This window comes from Betta splendens, chromosome 12 (genome assembly GCF_900634795.4).
Source record: "Betta splendens chromosome 12, fBetSpl5.4, whole genome shotgun sequence".
NCBI lineage: Eukaryota > Metazoa > Chordata > Actinopteri > Anabantiformes > Osphronemidae > Betta > Betta splendens.
The window spans coordinates 10,250,178-10,267,169 of record NC_040892.2 but is presented as its reverse complement, the minus strand read 5'-3'; the positions used below and the strand labels follow the sequence as shown (position 1 = coordinate 10,267,169).

The 16,992-nt window shown below is 40.5% G+C and overlaps 1 protein-coding gene and 1 long non-coding RNA gene across 6 annotated transcripts; one reads left to right on the top strand and one right to left on the bottom strand.

Annotated features, from left to right (window-relative positions):
• The first annotated feature begins 73 nt into the window (after positions 1-73).
• LOC114867145 (transmembrane protein 150C-like) lies at positions 74-16,908 on the top strand. Of its 5 annotated transcripts, none has more exons than XM_055513144.1 (12): positions 74-396; positions 645-697; positions 993-1,082; positions 1,185-1,238; positions 1,322-1,357; positions 1,444-1,511; positions 2,005-2,132; positions 2,229-2,406; positions 2,962-3,751; positions 3,961-4,293; positions 4,659-4,797; positions 16,791-16,908. In XM_055513144.1, the coding sequence occupies exons 3-9, from the start codon at positions 1,006-1,008 to the stop codon at positions 3,162-3,164; spliced, it is 744 nt and encodes a 247-aa protein (XP_055369119.1). In that variant the 5' UTR covers positions 74-396; positions 645-697; positions 993-1,005; the 3' UTR covers positions 3,165-3,751; positions 3,961-4,293; positions 4,659-4,797; positions 16,791-16,908. The 5 variants fall into 5 exon arrangements, with proteins under 5 accessions (XP_055369119.1, XP_055369118.1, XP_055369120.1 ...); XM_055513143.1 differs by having other exon boundaries at positions 74-491; positions 577-697; XM_055513145.1 differs by lacking the exon at positions 645-697 and having other exon boundaries at positions 74-491.
• Positions 1,257-16,805, bottom strand: LOC114867151 (uncharacterized). Its single transcript, XR_003787815.3, has 3 exons — positions 16,697-16,805; positions 2,953-3,158; positions 1,257-2,595 (listed from the first exon to the last, which is right to left on the bottom strand). It is a non-coding gene; the product is annotated as an uncharacterized LOC114867151 (long non-coding RNA).
• Positions 16,909-16,992: the final 84 nt, after the last annotated feature.

Here is a 16,992-nt window from a genome sequence, read left to right as displayed (position 1 = left end):
AAACGTCAATATAAGTAACATTAATTACATAATGTAGTCATATTGGTACGTAACATTTATGAATCAATAATACACTATTAGCATTAGCTAAGCTTTGTGTGTCAATTATAGAGGACACAGGACAACCTTTAAGACCACAGAAAAATGTAATGTCAGACTAGGGAGGATAGGTCACTTGTCTGTGGTTCCACGTTCACAGGAGGATTTACAGGCCGGGCTCAACATGCTGGTCGGAAAAACCCAGTCTGTCGCCAGACAGCGTGGGGATCTTATTTTGAAGGACAGCCGTCACAGCCGGAAATTGTACGGCGCGAATCCAATATATTTCTCGCATTTGCTGCTGCGGCTATTTCGGCAACGTTTAAATTTCAGCAGCGTTTCAAAGGAAGCGATAGATATTTAACAATGCGTCGACATCGACATGAGAAGCGCTGAAGCGGATTTATCACAGATTTTATCTGTATATGAAGAGAGGCGCGTCGGACGGACAGGTATGTCCGGCAGAATGAGATTAACCTGCTCCAACCGTCGCCTGGTGTCTAATAGCGTCACTCTACTCACCTCACTCTCACCCAGACAGTCAGTCTAATGAGTTATATGCAGGAAAAGACACATATAACAGGCTTCTTAATATGACGGGCGGACCATCTGGTTCCCGACTTTGACATCAGCGCACAGGTGAACAGCGCCCAGACAGGTGAGTCTACCTCAGGTAGAGCTAGAAACACTGCCCTCAGAGCTAATGTCTACGAGTAAACGTGTAATTGAACAACTAACACGGACGTTAGTAACATACTATTTATCTGTTATATCAAGCTGGTCTGTAAATTAGATACAAACTATTGTTGTATACATTAAGTCCAATATTTGCATTCATGTTTCCTTAAATCTGCTGAGCATTTCTCACCATCATCTGACTCTGTGCTTAACATAACTTAACATGAATTTCCTCAATAAAACCTAACAAAGTTTCTTCTGTCTTCTTTCTGCAGAGCCAGAGGAGACATGATGTGGACCTTCAGCCCGTGGGTTCTGCTGCCTCCCATCTACTCGCTGTGCACAGCTGCTGGACTGTGGATCGTGTAGGACAGAATTTACTGGGCACTTACATTACACCTAAATCTGTCTTTCACACGCGCTTGTTCCTGTAACAGTATGTTATAGTTTTCCTTTTCTGTTCACAGATACTTTCTAGCTGTCTGGGATAAGAAGATAGTACCTCTGGGTTCACAGGCCTGGTAAAATCCAAAACAATATTCTTTGACCAAGTTATGGTTTTTATTTATTTTTAAACTATAACATATTTAAAAATTGTTTTCAGGAAAATCAATGAGTCACTGTATCCTCCATTCATCAGGTACACACTTTAATTTCCTTTTCACAGAACACATAGCTTTGGTGTTTTTTTGTAGAAGAAAAATGTATTTTTCCTTCTTGCCTCAGTGTCGCAGGAAACTTTCCGCCAGTCAGCTGCCTCTTCAGCGAGGTCATGAACCTGGCAGCGTTTGGAGGTAAAAGCAGCCAGTCATTTTTAATCCAACAGATTTTTTACACAACGTCTCAACATTGGTCCAAACACATATTTAAAGGATAAGACTGGATTATGAATCTGTGAGAATTTTGGTCAGGGTTTCAGTTTATTTGTGAGCTCAAGATGAAATGAAATGCCCACTAGGTATTTTCTAACGTAAAACATAACCTGGAATGCCGAGCTTGACCTTTAGGCACCAGAATCTTAATCAATTCATCGAAGTTAGTGTTACTGAAAATCTTGAGATTCCATGATCAGAAGACGTCAGCAACGTCGTTGTTTGCAAGTTGCATCAAGTCTTCTTTCTCCTCCAGATCTCCAGGTCTGAACTGCTCAAATGAACAAATGAGGTGTGAGGCCTCACCCCTGACCAATGAAATCCAATTAGTTCATCCTTGAATCACATTTGTGCCACATTTGATGAAATGATGTAGAGGAAAGCAGAGTGAGAATGGACTCCTTTTTCCTCCCAGGGTTCATCATTGCTGTGCTCAGGTACCTGCAGCTGAGACCCAGAGTAAACAAAGCGTGGCTCAACGTCGTCAGTCTGGTGACTTTCTCTGTTGCCTGCTTTGGAATGACGCTGGTTGGAAACGTGCAGGTAACACACACCACCAGAAGACGCGTATCTGACAGTGTAAACGCTGCTTTGTAGATGAAGTCAGTTATTACACAAGCTATTGTTTTACTATTTTAGGTATTTACTCAGATGAAGGTTCATGACTTTGGCACCTGCTTGACGTTTGGAGTGGGATCGATATTCTGCTGGCTGCAGTCCTACATCACTCTGAAAGTGAATCTGATGAAGGAGGGGAAGAAGGTCGCCATCGTTCGTTTCCTGCTGTCCGGAATCATCACGGTTTGCATCGTACTCTGTATCCTTTAACCAAACGAGCTGAGTATTTCACACGTTAGAGTAACAAGGTCACAGACTGAGGCCTAGATTTCTGGGGCTTCTTCGTATCCAAGGTCTTAAGCGTCCTGTGATGGACAGGCCACCTGTCCAGGCTGTTGCCGTCCTGTCGCCCAGTGGCTGCTGTGATTTGGTCCTGCATCCTCTCGACCTTCAAGAGTAAAGTGGTTTAAAGGGAGGGAGGGTTCGACAGGAGCTACAGCCTGTCTGGAGTTTGAAGAACCTGCTAAAAATGCTTCTACTTCATAAAAAAACGTCCCAGTCGAGTACAGTTAAGAGTTAACAGTACAGTTGCTGAGCACAGAGTCAAGGGTCTGAAAATTCTACAAATATTTTCACTTTATTGTGGTTTCTAAATGTAGAATTTGCAGCAAATGGCACTTACTTTTATCCTTGTATTTAACTGAACAGATCTATTTCCTGAACCAACAGCATGTTGGGTTTAAATATAACAGTGTTGTTACCATCAGCTGTAATCCCTCATTCCCACGCCTCTGCCTTCACTCACCCGGTGCAGACTTCTCGCTGGCGTCCCAGCACCTCTACATGCAGGCAGCTCAGTGCCAGTGGCTGCTGGTCATGTTCCTCCTCCTCTTCATCAGCTCGCTTGCCATCGACTTTCGCCACAGTCGCTTCTTCGTGACGTGCTCGGAGAACTCTGACCACATGACCTCAGAATTCCTCCCCGAAGAGTCCAGGTCTGAGCTGAAACAGCTGTAGGGACGTTACACACTTACAATTGGTGTTACAGTACATAATTATATTTAAGAGGGATATTTAACAACCAGAGCTGTGTGAACCCATATCTGTGTTATACCCACTACTGTACTTATTTACTTGTTTGTAAATAAAACAGAATTTGCTAAATTAGTATTTTAGCAACATGTAACAGAGATTCTACTGTAATAAAAGTCACAATTACGACAGTGTTGTATTGTTTCCTGAAGAAAAAAGGATTTGCATTGTCATAAACTGCAGTTATGTCTCAATGTGGATCACATGCTTTTTGACACAGTAAAACAACTGCTAACACAGCAATAGTTTCAGGAGATGAGAAAAAAACACTGAAAAAAAGCACTTCAGTCCGGCAAAAAAGGGAGGGAGAGATAGGTGTGTTTGTGTGTGCGCGCGCGCGCGCGTGCGTGTGTTGCATTACTTGGGGACACACCTTAAGGCAACACAGGCGACATTATCAAATGAGCCAGCTTAAGCGTTCACCAAAGAGCAATAAACCGTAATGGTTGAAATCCGACGATTGACGTCTATCTGCGCACTGTTTTACTTGTTCTTTGTTACTTTAACTTACGGTGAGTCGCTATGAAGCGAAATATTCTGTTTCACTTTGGTTCAAAACGTCAAGGAAGTAAGGAAGAATTACATGACGCAGCAAACGTTGTAACGTCATAATTGTGATTTTTTGTAAGCTTACTAAAGTAATATAAATAAGTAAAACTAATTTTTTTGAAGATACACCTCTCATTTGTTGTCACTGTATTATATTATCCGTGTCCTACAGGTTTAGCGGAAATTACAGCTCAACTTGGCCAGACTGTCAATCTAACATGCTCGGGTCAGGATGACATCACTGGGCTCGTTTTGAAAAGATCCGACCTGGATCCTCCATACGTCTTTGTTTTCCGGGACAATCGTCCAGACCTGACCAGACAAAATCAGCTGTTTCAGGACAGAGTGAAGCTACCGGGCCCTTTGTTGAAGAATGATGAAGGCGATGTTGTTTTATACCTGAGTAACGTGAGCTGGAGCGACAACGGAACATACAGCTGCCGAGTGCACAGACGTGAGGGTGGTCCAGTGGAGACGTCCTTTGATGTTAGAGTCATAGAGCCAAGTGAGTTTGGTCTGTCTGGCTACAATGTGTCGTCATTCTTTTGTTGTATCTTTGGCCAGATAAAAATGTATCAATCCTAAATTACCCACAGCTTCCACTGGAATGCAGAGATCTCACAAATTCATTTCAGTCAGTCTAAAACCTCGGGCTGCATGGTTCAGCAGCTTAGTTGTACCACGTTAACCCTCAGTCAAGTTACAGACATTTATGTAACTTTGTTTGAATCTATTATAAAACAACATCTCCCAAGGTTCACAGTTATTCACGAACACACAAATGATAAAATGTTTTATCGTGATGGTTAAATGATGGGGATGTTGTCATTTTATTTTAACCACATCTTAATTACAAACTTCATTCTACAGATGGAGGACCTATCCCCACTGATGACTCCCCCACTGAAGACCCCCCCAGTGATGACCCCCTTACTGATGACACCCCCACTGATGACAGCCCTGCTAAAGACAGCCCTGCTGAAGCTCAGGAAGACACCTTCATCATTAAGTTAGTTTTAATACCAATGTATTTTTATGCTTTTGTTGTTGCTTGCTTTGTAGCAGTTATTTTACTCAGAGATTGTTTAGATAAAAAAATGGAAATAAAGAATAAATAGAATCCACCTTCCACATTAAATTATGAATGAAATAACATGAACCAATATAGATGTATGATTCTCAATGCAACTTAATTGTTCTTGGTTATTATTATTCATACCCTCTGTTCATTATTTTTTTCCATCTTCAACATCAGCTTCCATTCCATTAGAGCGATGATAAAGTTTTGACATAAGCTTGTTGTTCATTGTATTTAATAGTGCACAACTGAGAATAAAATATTCAATCAAAATCAAAAGAATTAATTTAAACAACTTACAATTTAATAATATATCTGTATTTAAATGCCACGGATGCGTAGTGGTCCAACGTCCAAACAACAAAATGTGCATTACGGTGATTTATTTACCAAATCAAGTCAACCCTCTGAACGTACAATAGAAAACAAATTCTTTATTCCTTTCACTCCTTCCTTCTGTCCAATCTGATCTCCCTTTCTCGCTGGTAGAAAACTGTGCAGGTGCATGCTGGTCCTATGCCAACCATCCATATAAATAACCTGTGCCACACAATAGGTAAATTAAATAACTAATAGAAACAACAAAGCACAATACACCCAAAACACACCAAAATTCAATTACAATAAATATACAGAACAATTGGAGTAACAGAAGTGTTACCTTTAACCCTTGCGCCGCCCTCCAAAAAGAGGAAGGCGGCGCATTTGTGGCCTTTTTTGCCACGCACAAAAAGATGTCTATAAAATCTTCATACATCAATACTTTTTTTTGTATATTACTTAAACAACTTCAGACCTGCCCAAAACTACTAGGCTTTTTTTTCTCTCAAGATTTTAACCCTTCAAATGCCAGTTTTCCTAGGTGAAGTACTGTTTTTTTATCAAAAAATAAAAAAAACAAATGTTTTTTTTACACAAACTAAATAGTAGGAGGATGGGGCTTTAGTGGTGATTAGAGTCTTGGCTATAAAGGTTATTAGTGTATACAAAATGTATAACTTCTGTAAAGATGACAAAAGAAGTGAAAAGACAATGGATTTCAAAAATTCTAATAAAAAGAAACAATTCTGACAAAAATCATGCCAGCAGCTGTAAAACAGCCAAAATAATCCACAACACCAAAAATATACAAAAATGGCATGAGAGTTAATTGTTGGACCACTTTTACCTTTTGTTCTTTTTTCTTATCACTGTTCTTCACCCCCATCTCTGTAGTGAATTGGTGTATATCAACTGTGGTGACCCCTAAGGGGAGTAGAGGTCTGACTAGAAAGCTGTTTGATTTATTATTCCAATCTGACTGATCTTTTTATAAGTCCAGGAGTAACTTATCCTCCTTTAAAATAATAAAATCCAAATTCACAAACACCAGAAATTAACCAGTCCCAGTAATAAGTCAAAGAGCAGCAAGATCCAAGATCAACAAAAGGGTTTACGGCACAAAATGTGACAAAACACATGACAGACTCAAAAACATTTATTTTACAACATCACCTTGTATACCTGTTGTTCATGGGGTGGGATTCAGCTCCCCGGACATTAGATCCTCTTCTTGACCTTAGGGTGTTTTTCATTCACAGTTTGTGAGGCTGTGGGGAGGAATGAGCGCTACTGCAGGTTATTCCTCCCCACAGTCATCAGGCTGTGCACTGCAGTGGCACAACTATAGGTGTACTCCTTTATTGTATTGTTTTTGTAATTATTTCTCATTATATTTTGTAAAATATCTAATTTTCCACTGTGTACTGTATACCTTTGGATGTGCAATACCTTGTATTTTTATTTTTCAACCTTCCACCTGTCATCCCATAACACTGTAAATATGCACATACATCTTTGTACACTTAAAATCACTCAATACTTAAATTTACCTTACATCTTGTATTTGTTTTGCACAGTTAATATTGTTGTTTTGTTCTTCTGTTTTTTGTCTCTTGTTTTTGTGTACTGTATTTTTGCTGCTGTATATGAAAGATGTGTGGCTTTAATAAATTCATATCATATCAGTAATCATTTTATGAACTTTTTGAATTATTTCACAACAAACAATATATATAGATATAGCATAAGGGCAGATGTGACAATGTCCCACCATTGGGCAGGATCTGTTGTTCCCATTTAAAGTAAAAGAGGGCAGTGTTGGCAAGGGAGACAAAATGAATTGTTTAGTAGCAGGAAAAAAAACTCTCAGTTGTTTTCAAATACTCTGTGGAGAGGAAACCACAACACTGACAGGCAACAGAGGAAGAAGATGTGTTCTACTGAATGCGAGTTCAGATCTGATCTTACCCATGATTAGGATGAAGGAAACATTTCTGCTGGTTTGTAACTAGTTCAAGATAACCAACATGTGTGATGTTTTATAATCACAGCTACTGAGTTTCTGTTCCTCTTGTAACTTCACCATCAATATCATTTTGAAACTGAAACCTTTTTCTTTTATGTGTAGCAGATTTTCACTTTTATGTACTTGTCTAAACGTAAATGTCTTTTGACGGTTTAAGTGTTTATAAAAAGCGAAACTCAACAACAAAAAAATTATGTAGAAAAGAATGTAACATGAAAATACTAAATTAGTTGCAAACCTGTAGAAAACACAGACGTTACTCGGGTTACTGCGAATGTTCCGTGTGCGGAGGTGTCAGACCACTGACTTTCATTTTGTTTTTAGTCCTGACTTCACTGCTGTGGTGCGTCGTCTGCCACATCATTACAGCCACACATGACAGGAAACGGTTTTAGTTATGAGTTTCTGTATCTGGGTGGTCATCAGATGTTTACACTCACCTACATAACTAGTTCACACTTTCACACTTTGTGGCTTTTATTACAGTAGAATCTCTGTTACATGTCTCTAAAATACTAATTTAGCAAATTCTGTTTTATTTACAAGCAGTGCAAAGTACAGTAGTGGGTATAACACAGATATGGGTTCACACAGCTCTGGTTGTTAAATATCTCTCTTAAATATAGATTAAATATAACACCAATAGGGAACCTTGTAAGTGTGCAACGTCCCTACAGCTGTTTCAGCTCAGACCTGGACTCTTCGGGGAGGAATTCTGAGGTCATGTGGTCAGAGTTCTCCGAGCACGTCACGAAGAAGCGACTGTGGCGAAAGTCGATGGCAAGCGAGCTGATGAAGAGGAGGAGGAACATGACCAACAGCCACTGGCACTGAGCTGCCTGCATGTAGAGGTGCTGGGACGCCAGCGAGAAGTCTGCACCGGGTGAGTGAAGGCAGAGGCTAACCCACAGCGCTGTTAGACCAATCTGACATGAAAAAGTGGTTGAAGTTCCCCAGGTAACGCAGCTGTGATACCCTCAACTTACTCCTCTCTAAATGCAAGCCAGACATGTGGCATCCTGATAGTGTGTCAGGATGTTTCAGTCTAATCTGGTAGGGTTTCAAATGGTTGCACTTAATCCTGACCAGGTATCTTTGTATGATGTGGCAAGAGGCCTGTATAAATATTAAGGAAACTGAGGATTAAGTTATGGATTAGAAAGTGATTGAATAAGGGTGAAAGTGTGAACTAGTTATGTAGGTGAGTGTAAACATCTGATGACCACCCAGATACAGAAACCCATAACTAAAACCGTTTCCTGTCATGTGTGGCTGTAATGATGTGGCAGACGACGCACCAACCTTGGTTTTCTTTGCAGCACAGCAGTGAAGTCAGGACTAAAAACAAAATGAATCTGTATTTTTTTACTGTATAGTTTAACTGTATGGTCCGTATAGTCAACTTTAATAATTAATAACTCGACTTTAGTGCATAGTTCCAGGCTCAGACCACTTTCCCCTTGTTCTGCTAGATGTGTACTATCGCCACACAAAGATCTGTGTATTTTCACTGTATAGTCTAGGATTTAGCAGTACTTGAATGTACTATGTCATACTGTAAAACAGTCAATTTTAATGATCAATAACTTGACTTTGGTGCATAGTTCCAGGCCCATACCGCTTTCCCCTTGTTCTACTAGAGATGTACTATCACCACACAAAGATCTGTGTTTTTTTACTGTATAGTTTAGGATTTAGCAGTATTTAAAACTGCCATGTTTTACTGTAATACAGTCAATTTTGATGATTAATAACTAGATTTTGGTGCATTCCAGTCCAGGCCTAGACCACTTTCCCCTTGTTCTGCTAGAGGTGTACTATCACCCCACAAAGATCTGTGTATTTTTACTGTATAGTTTAGGATTTTAGTAGTACCATGTTATGCTGAAATATGGCCCTTACAGTCAAGCATAAAACCAATAAGTACTGCACTACAAACAGTGTAGTGTGTAACTTTCTTTTTTATTGTTTTAAATCTGTATTGTAAAGAGAGAATAATTGCATTAAATCTAATCCCGAATATTTGGTTATATACATTTTGTATTTACATTTTAGTGTTCAAAACTAAATATTACAATGTGCAAGAAAAGAGACGGCAATAACTTTGATAAAACAAACTCCAGATATGGGAAATGGTTTGATGAGAACAAATAACGATTTCATTCAGGTGCTATAAAATGGTCATTCATGTGCCCTTTTACAGATACAGTCTGATGGCTGTTGCAGGTGGTTTCATGCACAGTGCTTACAAATAGATAAAAACACACTTAAGAAATAAATACTGGAATTGCTGTCTTTGTAAAAAATTCTTCAACCATAAAACAGTTACAGGATATATCCTATTTGTCTTATAGTTATGTTCATTTTGGCACAAAACTGTATTTAGATGTCCATCCATCCATTTTCAGCCGCTTTTTCTTGGGGCGGGTCGCGGGGGCAACAGTCTAAGCAAACTCCAAACTTCCCTCTCTCCGGACACGTCCTCCAGTTCAGCCCAGCCCAGGACCTGTTTGCCTTGGGAGACGCTGCCAGGGGCATTTAGCCCCCGACAACATAGCTCCCGGGGTCATTCAGGCACACAAACTCCTCCACCACGTTAATGTATGTTTCACACATAAATATTCAGATTTTGACTGTTCAATGACTTTATATTAAACATTAAACATTTAGTTTCAATATTAAAAATGTGTGTGTGCTTAGCCTCACTCAGTTTTTTATATGAACATGACATAATCTGGGCCTGGCATTATGCACTAAAGTCAAGTTATTCATCATCATAGTTGAATATAAGGCCCATAGAGTATTACAGTATGACCTGGAAGTTTTGAATACTAATCAATCCTAAACTATACAGTAAAAGTACACAAATCTTTGTGGGGTGATAGTACACCTCTAGTAGAACAAGGGGAATGTGGTCTGAGCCTGGAACTATGCACCAAAGTCAAGTTATTAATCATCAAAGTTGACTGTATTACAGTGTGACATGTTAGTTTTAAATACTAAGAAATCCTAAACTATAGAGTAGAAAAATACATGATGATAGTACATCTCTAGTAGAACAAGGGGAAAGTGGTCTGGGCCTGGAGCTATGCACCAAAGTCAAGTTATTAATGATTAAATTTGACTATACGGCCCATACAGTTACAGTATGACCTGGAAGTTTTGAATACTAATAAATCCTAAACTATACAGTAAAAATACACAGATTTTTGTGTGGTGATAGTACACATCTAGCAGAACAAGGGGAAAGTGGTCTGAGCCTGGAACTATGCACCAAAGTCAAGTTTTATTAAAATTAATTAAATTATAAAAGTTTTACAGTATGACATGGCAGTTTTCAATACTAATAAATGCTTAATTTTACAGTAAAAGTACAGAGATCTTTATTAGGCGACAGTTTTTCTATATATGCAATATTTTGTTTCGTATTTTTCCATATTTTGAACAGACCGACGTCTCGCTATGAAAAGAGGAAGTCGCGACGAGCGTGTTTTGTGCTCTGCTGTAAAGCGCGTAATAAAGGCGCAAGACGTTTTTGAAGCGCGGCTGGCTGAACGACGGATTAACGAACGACGGCTCACTTGACCGCAGTCCTTAACGCAACCAAGGCGACATTATCCAAGGAGCCAGGTTAAGCGTTCAACGAAGAGCAATAAACCGTAATGGTTGAAATCCGACGGTGGAGGTCTTTCTGCGCACTGTTTTACTTGTTCTTTGTTACTTTTACTTACGGTGAGTCCTTATGAAGCGAAATGTTTTGTTTGCAAACTTCAGTCACTTTGGTTCAAAACTTTAAGGAAGTAAAAAATAACCTGACGCAGCGAATCCTGCCGCGGTGAAGTTAGTTTGACGTTGGACATTCAACAGACATTCGACCGTTTCGTGTTCGCTACGCGGACACAGAACGAGACCGCTCGGCACATGAAGACGTTGACTTAGGGACCGTCGATAAATGATTTGGATTTTCAAGAAATTAATAATTCAATAGCGTCCAAACCATATGACCTACTGATTCAAAACCTGCCCCAAACTATGTGTCTACATGTCCTTCACAGGGCACAACCATTTATATGAGGAAATAGTCATGTTGCATATTTTTGTATAATATTTTTGTATAAGTAATACTGTAATATTTCAATACCATCCACACCATATGACCTACTGGTCCAAGACCTGCTCCAAAATGTGTCTACAGTACATCTCACCATCTCAGTCTGGATTCTTTGACTCTGTTACTTATACATGCAACGTGAGCTGTCCCTCTGATGAGCTTGTTCCTGATTCTGTCCAATCTTGTCACTCCTAAGCTCAGCATTTTCATCTCCGCTACCTCCATCTCTGCCTCTTGTCTCTTTCTCACTGCTATCATTTTCAAACCACAGAGCAGAGCTGGTCTCACCACTGTCTTGAAAACCTTTCTTTTGAGTCTTGCTCAAATCTCTTTTCAACACTCCCCATCACACTGAACTGTTGACCCCAAGTACGTGAACCCCTGCACCTTCTTTACCTCATGGCATCAGTGGTGCTCTTACGGGGCATGAAACCATACTCCACACCAGAATGCTTTTCCTCCACTCTTCGGGCATCTTCTCTCTCCCATACAACCTGGTTGGAAACTCCACCGCTGTTTCTTCTGGACACTTTCACACCTCTACAGGTACGTCGTCAGGACCAACATCCTTTTCACTCTTCATCTGTTTCTGTTATTTCCTGGTCCACAACATCCACATCTTCCTCCCTTCTTTCCCTGTCATTCTCCTCATTTATCAGCTCCTCAGAATCCTCCTTTTGTCTTCTCTGTACACTCTCCTGGGTTGTTAGCACCTTTCCATTACTGTCTTTAATAACCCTTATCTGTTGCACGTCCTTCCCATCGCTATCACTCTGTCTGGCTAGCCTGTGCATGTCCTTCTCTTTTTCCTTCGTATCTAACCTGTCATACAGCTCATAGTAAGCTTTCTGTTTGGCCTTTGCCACATCTTAACTCTGCTCTGAGCTTCATTTGTAGTCCTGTCTACTTTCCTCAGTTCTTTCTACATCCCACTTCCTTTTATCCAACCTCTTCCTCTGGATGCATTTCTGTACTTCCTCATTCCACCACAAAGTGTCTTTCTTTCCTCCATCCAGATGACATACCAAGCACTTTCCTACCCGTTTCCCTGATAACCTCTGCTGTAGTTTCCCAGTCACCTGGAAGGTCTTCCTGACCACCCAGAGCCTGTCTCAACTTCTGCCTTAATTCACAGGTTTCTTCATTCTTTAGCTTCCACCACTTGGTCTTATTTTCTTTCATCTTACTCACCACCACGGCGGTGCCGTCTGGCTACATTCTCTCCTACCACCACTTTGCAGTCACTAACCTCTCTCAAATGACCTCGTCTACATAGGATGTAATCCACCTGCATGCTCCTACCTCCACTCTTGTGCGTCACTCTGTGTTCCTCTCTATTCCGGACGTAAGTGTTGACTACAGCCATTTCCATCCTCTTAGCAAAGTCCACCACCATCTGTTCTTCTAGGTTCCTTTCCTTTACACCAAACCTGCCCATCTCCTCCTCATCACCTCTGTTCCTCTCACCAACATGCCCATTAAAGTCTGCTCCAACCACCACCCTCTCTCCTCTGGGTACACTCTCTATGACCTCATCTAACTCACTCCAGAATCTCTCCTTCTCTTCAAACTCACAGCCACTTGTGGAGCATACCCACTGACTACGTTTACCATCATCCCTTTTCTAGCTTTAGGCTCATCACCCTGTCTGAGACTCTTTTCACCTCTAGAACATTGTTCACAACCCACCCTTCAGGATCACTCCTACCCCGTTTCTCGTTTCTCTTCCTATACACACCATGGTAGAACACACCACTTTCCCTGTCATTGCACCAACATTAAGAGTCTCTATTCTCAGATCTATGCTCCTGCCTTTCCTCTTCTCTCTCTGTCCACAAACTCTTCTGTCTGCACTCTTTCTTTGACCAACAGTAGTCCAATTTCCACCGGCACCCTGTAGGTTAACAGCATCGGTTGTCGTTGTTAACCCAGACCAATCCAAAATGAAATTCTAAAGGAGGATTTACATAGTTGTTATTGGCAAGTTTTACGCCGGATGCCCTTCTTAATGCAACACTCTCTATTGATCCAGGCTTGGGACTGCATCAAAGGTCACTGGCTTGCAACCCCTGTGGCTAGATTACATAGTCCATCCATCCATTTTCTGAACCGCTTTTTCCCTAATGCGGGGTGCTGGAGCCTATCCCAGCTGGCTATGTTTGCATGAGAGAACCCACGCAAGCACGGGGAGAACGTGCAAACTCCACACAGAAAGGCATCAGGGCCGCCTCCGGGAATCGAACCCACAACCTTCTTGCTGTGAGGCGACGGTGCTACCCACCGCACCACCGATTACATGTTGCTTATTTATCAATAATACTTTTGGTGTTAATGAAAGAACAAATATGGTTGTGCCCCAACAAGGAGATGTAGACACACATTTTGGAGCAGGTTTTGAACCAGTAGGTCATATGGTGTGGACGGTATTGAAATATTACAGTAATATTAGTACTAAAATATTATAGAAAAATATGCAAGATGATTTCATCCTCATAAAAATGTTTGTGCCCTGTGAAGGAGATGTAGATGAACATTTTAGAGAAGGTTTTGAACGAGTAGGTCACATGGTGTGGATGGTACTGAAACATTACAGTAATATTTACACAAATATATTATAGAAAAAAATGTAACATGACTATTTCCTTATAAAAAAAATTGTGCCCTGTGAAGGGGATGTAGATGAACATTTTAGAGAAGGTTTTGAACCAGTAGGTCAAATGGTGTGGTCGGTATCGGCTTGTTCAAACCCGGACCGCTTGTCTGGAGGTACTTTCGGTCGAATGTCTGTTGAGCAAACTAACTTTCGTGTGTTTGTGTGAGTCTGTATGTGTGTGGGGGCGGGTCTGCCAATTTATAAAGCGTATTTTCTACAACTTCATAACTGTGATTTTTTTGTAAGCTTACTAAAGTAATATAAATAAATAAAACTAATTTAAAAATAAGCTAACTTTGAAGTTACACCTCTGCCATTTGTTGTCACTGCATTTTATGTACCTACAGGTCCTACAGGTTTAGCGGAAATTACAGCTCAGCTTGGCCATACTGTCAATCTAACATGCTCGGGTCAGGATGACATCACTGGGCTCGTTTTGAAAAGATCCGACCTGGATCCTCCATACGTCTTTTTTTTCCGGGACAATCGTCCAGACCTGACCAAACAAAATAAGCTGTTTCAGGACAGAGTGAAGCTACCGGGCCCTTTGTTGAAGAATGATGAAGGCGATGTTGTTTTATACCTGAGTAACGTGAGCTGGAGCGACAATGGAACATACAGCTGCCGAGTGCACAGACGTGAGGGTGGTCCAGTGAAGACGTCCTTTGATGTTAGAGTCATAGAACCAGGTAAGTTTGGTCTGTCTGGCTACAATGTGTCGTCACATTACCATCTCAATCCTAAATCACGCACAGCTTGGAATGCACTCAGATTCATTTCAGTCAGTCTAAAACCTCGTGCTGCATGGTTCAGCAGCTTAGTTGTACCACGTCAACCCTCAGTCAAGTTACAGACATTTATGTAACTTTGTTTGAATCTATTATAAAACAACATCTCCCAAGGTTCACAGTTATTCACAAACACACAAATGAAAAAATGTTTTATCGTGATGGTTAAATGATGGGGATGTTGCCATTTTATTGTAACCACATCTTATTTACGAACTTCATTCTACAGATGGAGGACCTATCCCCACTGATGACTCCCCCACTGAAGACCCCCTCACTGAAGACACCCCCACTGATGACAGCCGTGCTGAAGCTCAGGGAGACACCATCATCATTAAGTTTGCTGTTCTTTTTTCTTTTGTTGTTACTTGCTTTGCAGCACTTATTTTACTCAGAGATTGTTTATTTAAAAAAAAGGAAATAAAAAATCAATAGCATGAAACAACGTCCACCAATATAGATGTATGAATCTCAAGGGGCGGCACGGTGGTGCAGTGGGTAGCAGGTCGCCTCACGGTGACCTATTCCCGCTTGGGAATGAGCGATAGAAAATTGATGAATGGATTGATGGAATCTCAATGGAAGTTAATTGCTCTCAGTTAATACTTTTTCTATCTTCAACATTAGCTTCCACAATAACATTAGAGCAATGATAAAGTTTTGACATGCTTGTTTTTCATTGTATTTAATAAGACACAGCTTAGAATATGTTCTGTCAAAATCAAAAGAATTTATTTAAACTTACAATTCAATAATATATTTGTTTTTAAATGCCACTGATGCATAGTGGTCCAATGTCCAATCAACAAAATGTGCATTACGGTGATTTATTTACAGCATCACCTTGGGGTTATTCCTCCCCACAGTCATCAGGCTGTGCACTGCAGTGGCACAATGTGTGACTATAGATGTACTCCTTTATTGTATTGTTTGTGTAATTACCAAAATGTGTGAAATATCTAATTTTCCACCGTGTACTGTATCCTTATAATGTGCCTATCCCAGCTGGCTATGGGCGAGAGGTGGGGTACACGGACAGGCCGCCAGTCCATCACAGGGCATGTGCAATACCTTGTATTTTTATTTTTCAACCATCCACCAGTCATCTCATAACACTGTGAATATGCACATACGCTTCTTTGTACACTTAAAATCACTTAATACTTTACCTTACATCTTGTTTTGCACAATTAATATTGTTATTCTGTTTTTTTTTTGTCGCTTTTCTTTTTGTTTACTGTATTTTTGCTGCTGTATATGAAGGAATTTCCCCATTGAGGGAATAATAAATTCATATCACATCAGTAATAATTTTATGAACTTTTTTATAAACTTAAATGTATGAATGAATGTAACAAAAATACTGATCAGTTGCAAACCTGTAGAAAACACAGACGTTACTTGGGTTACTGCGAATGTTCCGTGTGCGGAGGTGTCAGACCACTGACTTTCATTTTGTTTTTAGTCCTGACTTCACTGCTGTGCTGCAAAGAAAATCAAGGTTGGTGCGTCGTTTGCCACATCATTACAGCCACACATGACAGGAAACGGTTTTAGTTATGGGTTTCTGTATCTGGGTAATCATCAGATGTTTACACTCACCTACATAACTAGTTCACACTTTCACCACCCTTATTCAATCACTTTCTAATCCATAACTTTATCCTCAGTTTCCTTAATATTTATACAGGCCTCTTTTCAGATTGCTACATCATACAAAGATACATGGTTAAAATTAAGTGCAACCATTTGAAACCCTACCAGATTAGACTGAAACATCCTGACACACTATCAGGATGCCACATGTCTGGCTTGCATTTAGAGAGGAGTAAGTTGAGGGTATCACAGCTGCGTTACCTGGGGAACTTCAACCGCTTTTTCATGTCAGATTGGTCTAACAGCGCTGTGGGTTAGCCTCTGCCTTCACTCACCCGGTGCAGACTTCTCGCTGGCGTCCCAGCACCTCTACATGCAGGCAGCTCAGTGCCAGTGGCTGTTGGTCATGTTCCTCCTCCTCTTCATCAGCTCGCTTGCCATCGACTTTCGCCACAGTCGCTTCTTCGTGACGTGCTCGGAGAACTCTGACCACATGACCTCAGAATTTCTCCCCGAAGAGTCCAGGTCTGAGCTGAAACAGCTGTAGGGACGTTACACACTTACAAGGTTCCCTATTGGTGTTATATTTAATCTATAAATATAACACGAGTGATAATTTAACAACCAGAGC

Coding starts and splice junctions, on each gene's coding strand:
- LOC114867145 (XM_055513144.1), top strand. CDS start 1,006: ATGATGTGGACCTTCAGCCCGTGGGTTCTGCTGCCTCCCATCTACTCG. Junction 1,358..1,443: donor CTGTATCCTCCATTCATCAG/GTACACACTTTA, acceptor TTCTTGCCTCAG/TGTCGCAGGAAACTTTCCGC. Junction 1,512..2,004: donor GAACCTGGCAGCGTTTGGAG/GTAAAAGCAGCC, acceptor TTTTCCTCCCAG/GGTTCATCATTGCTGTGCTC.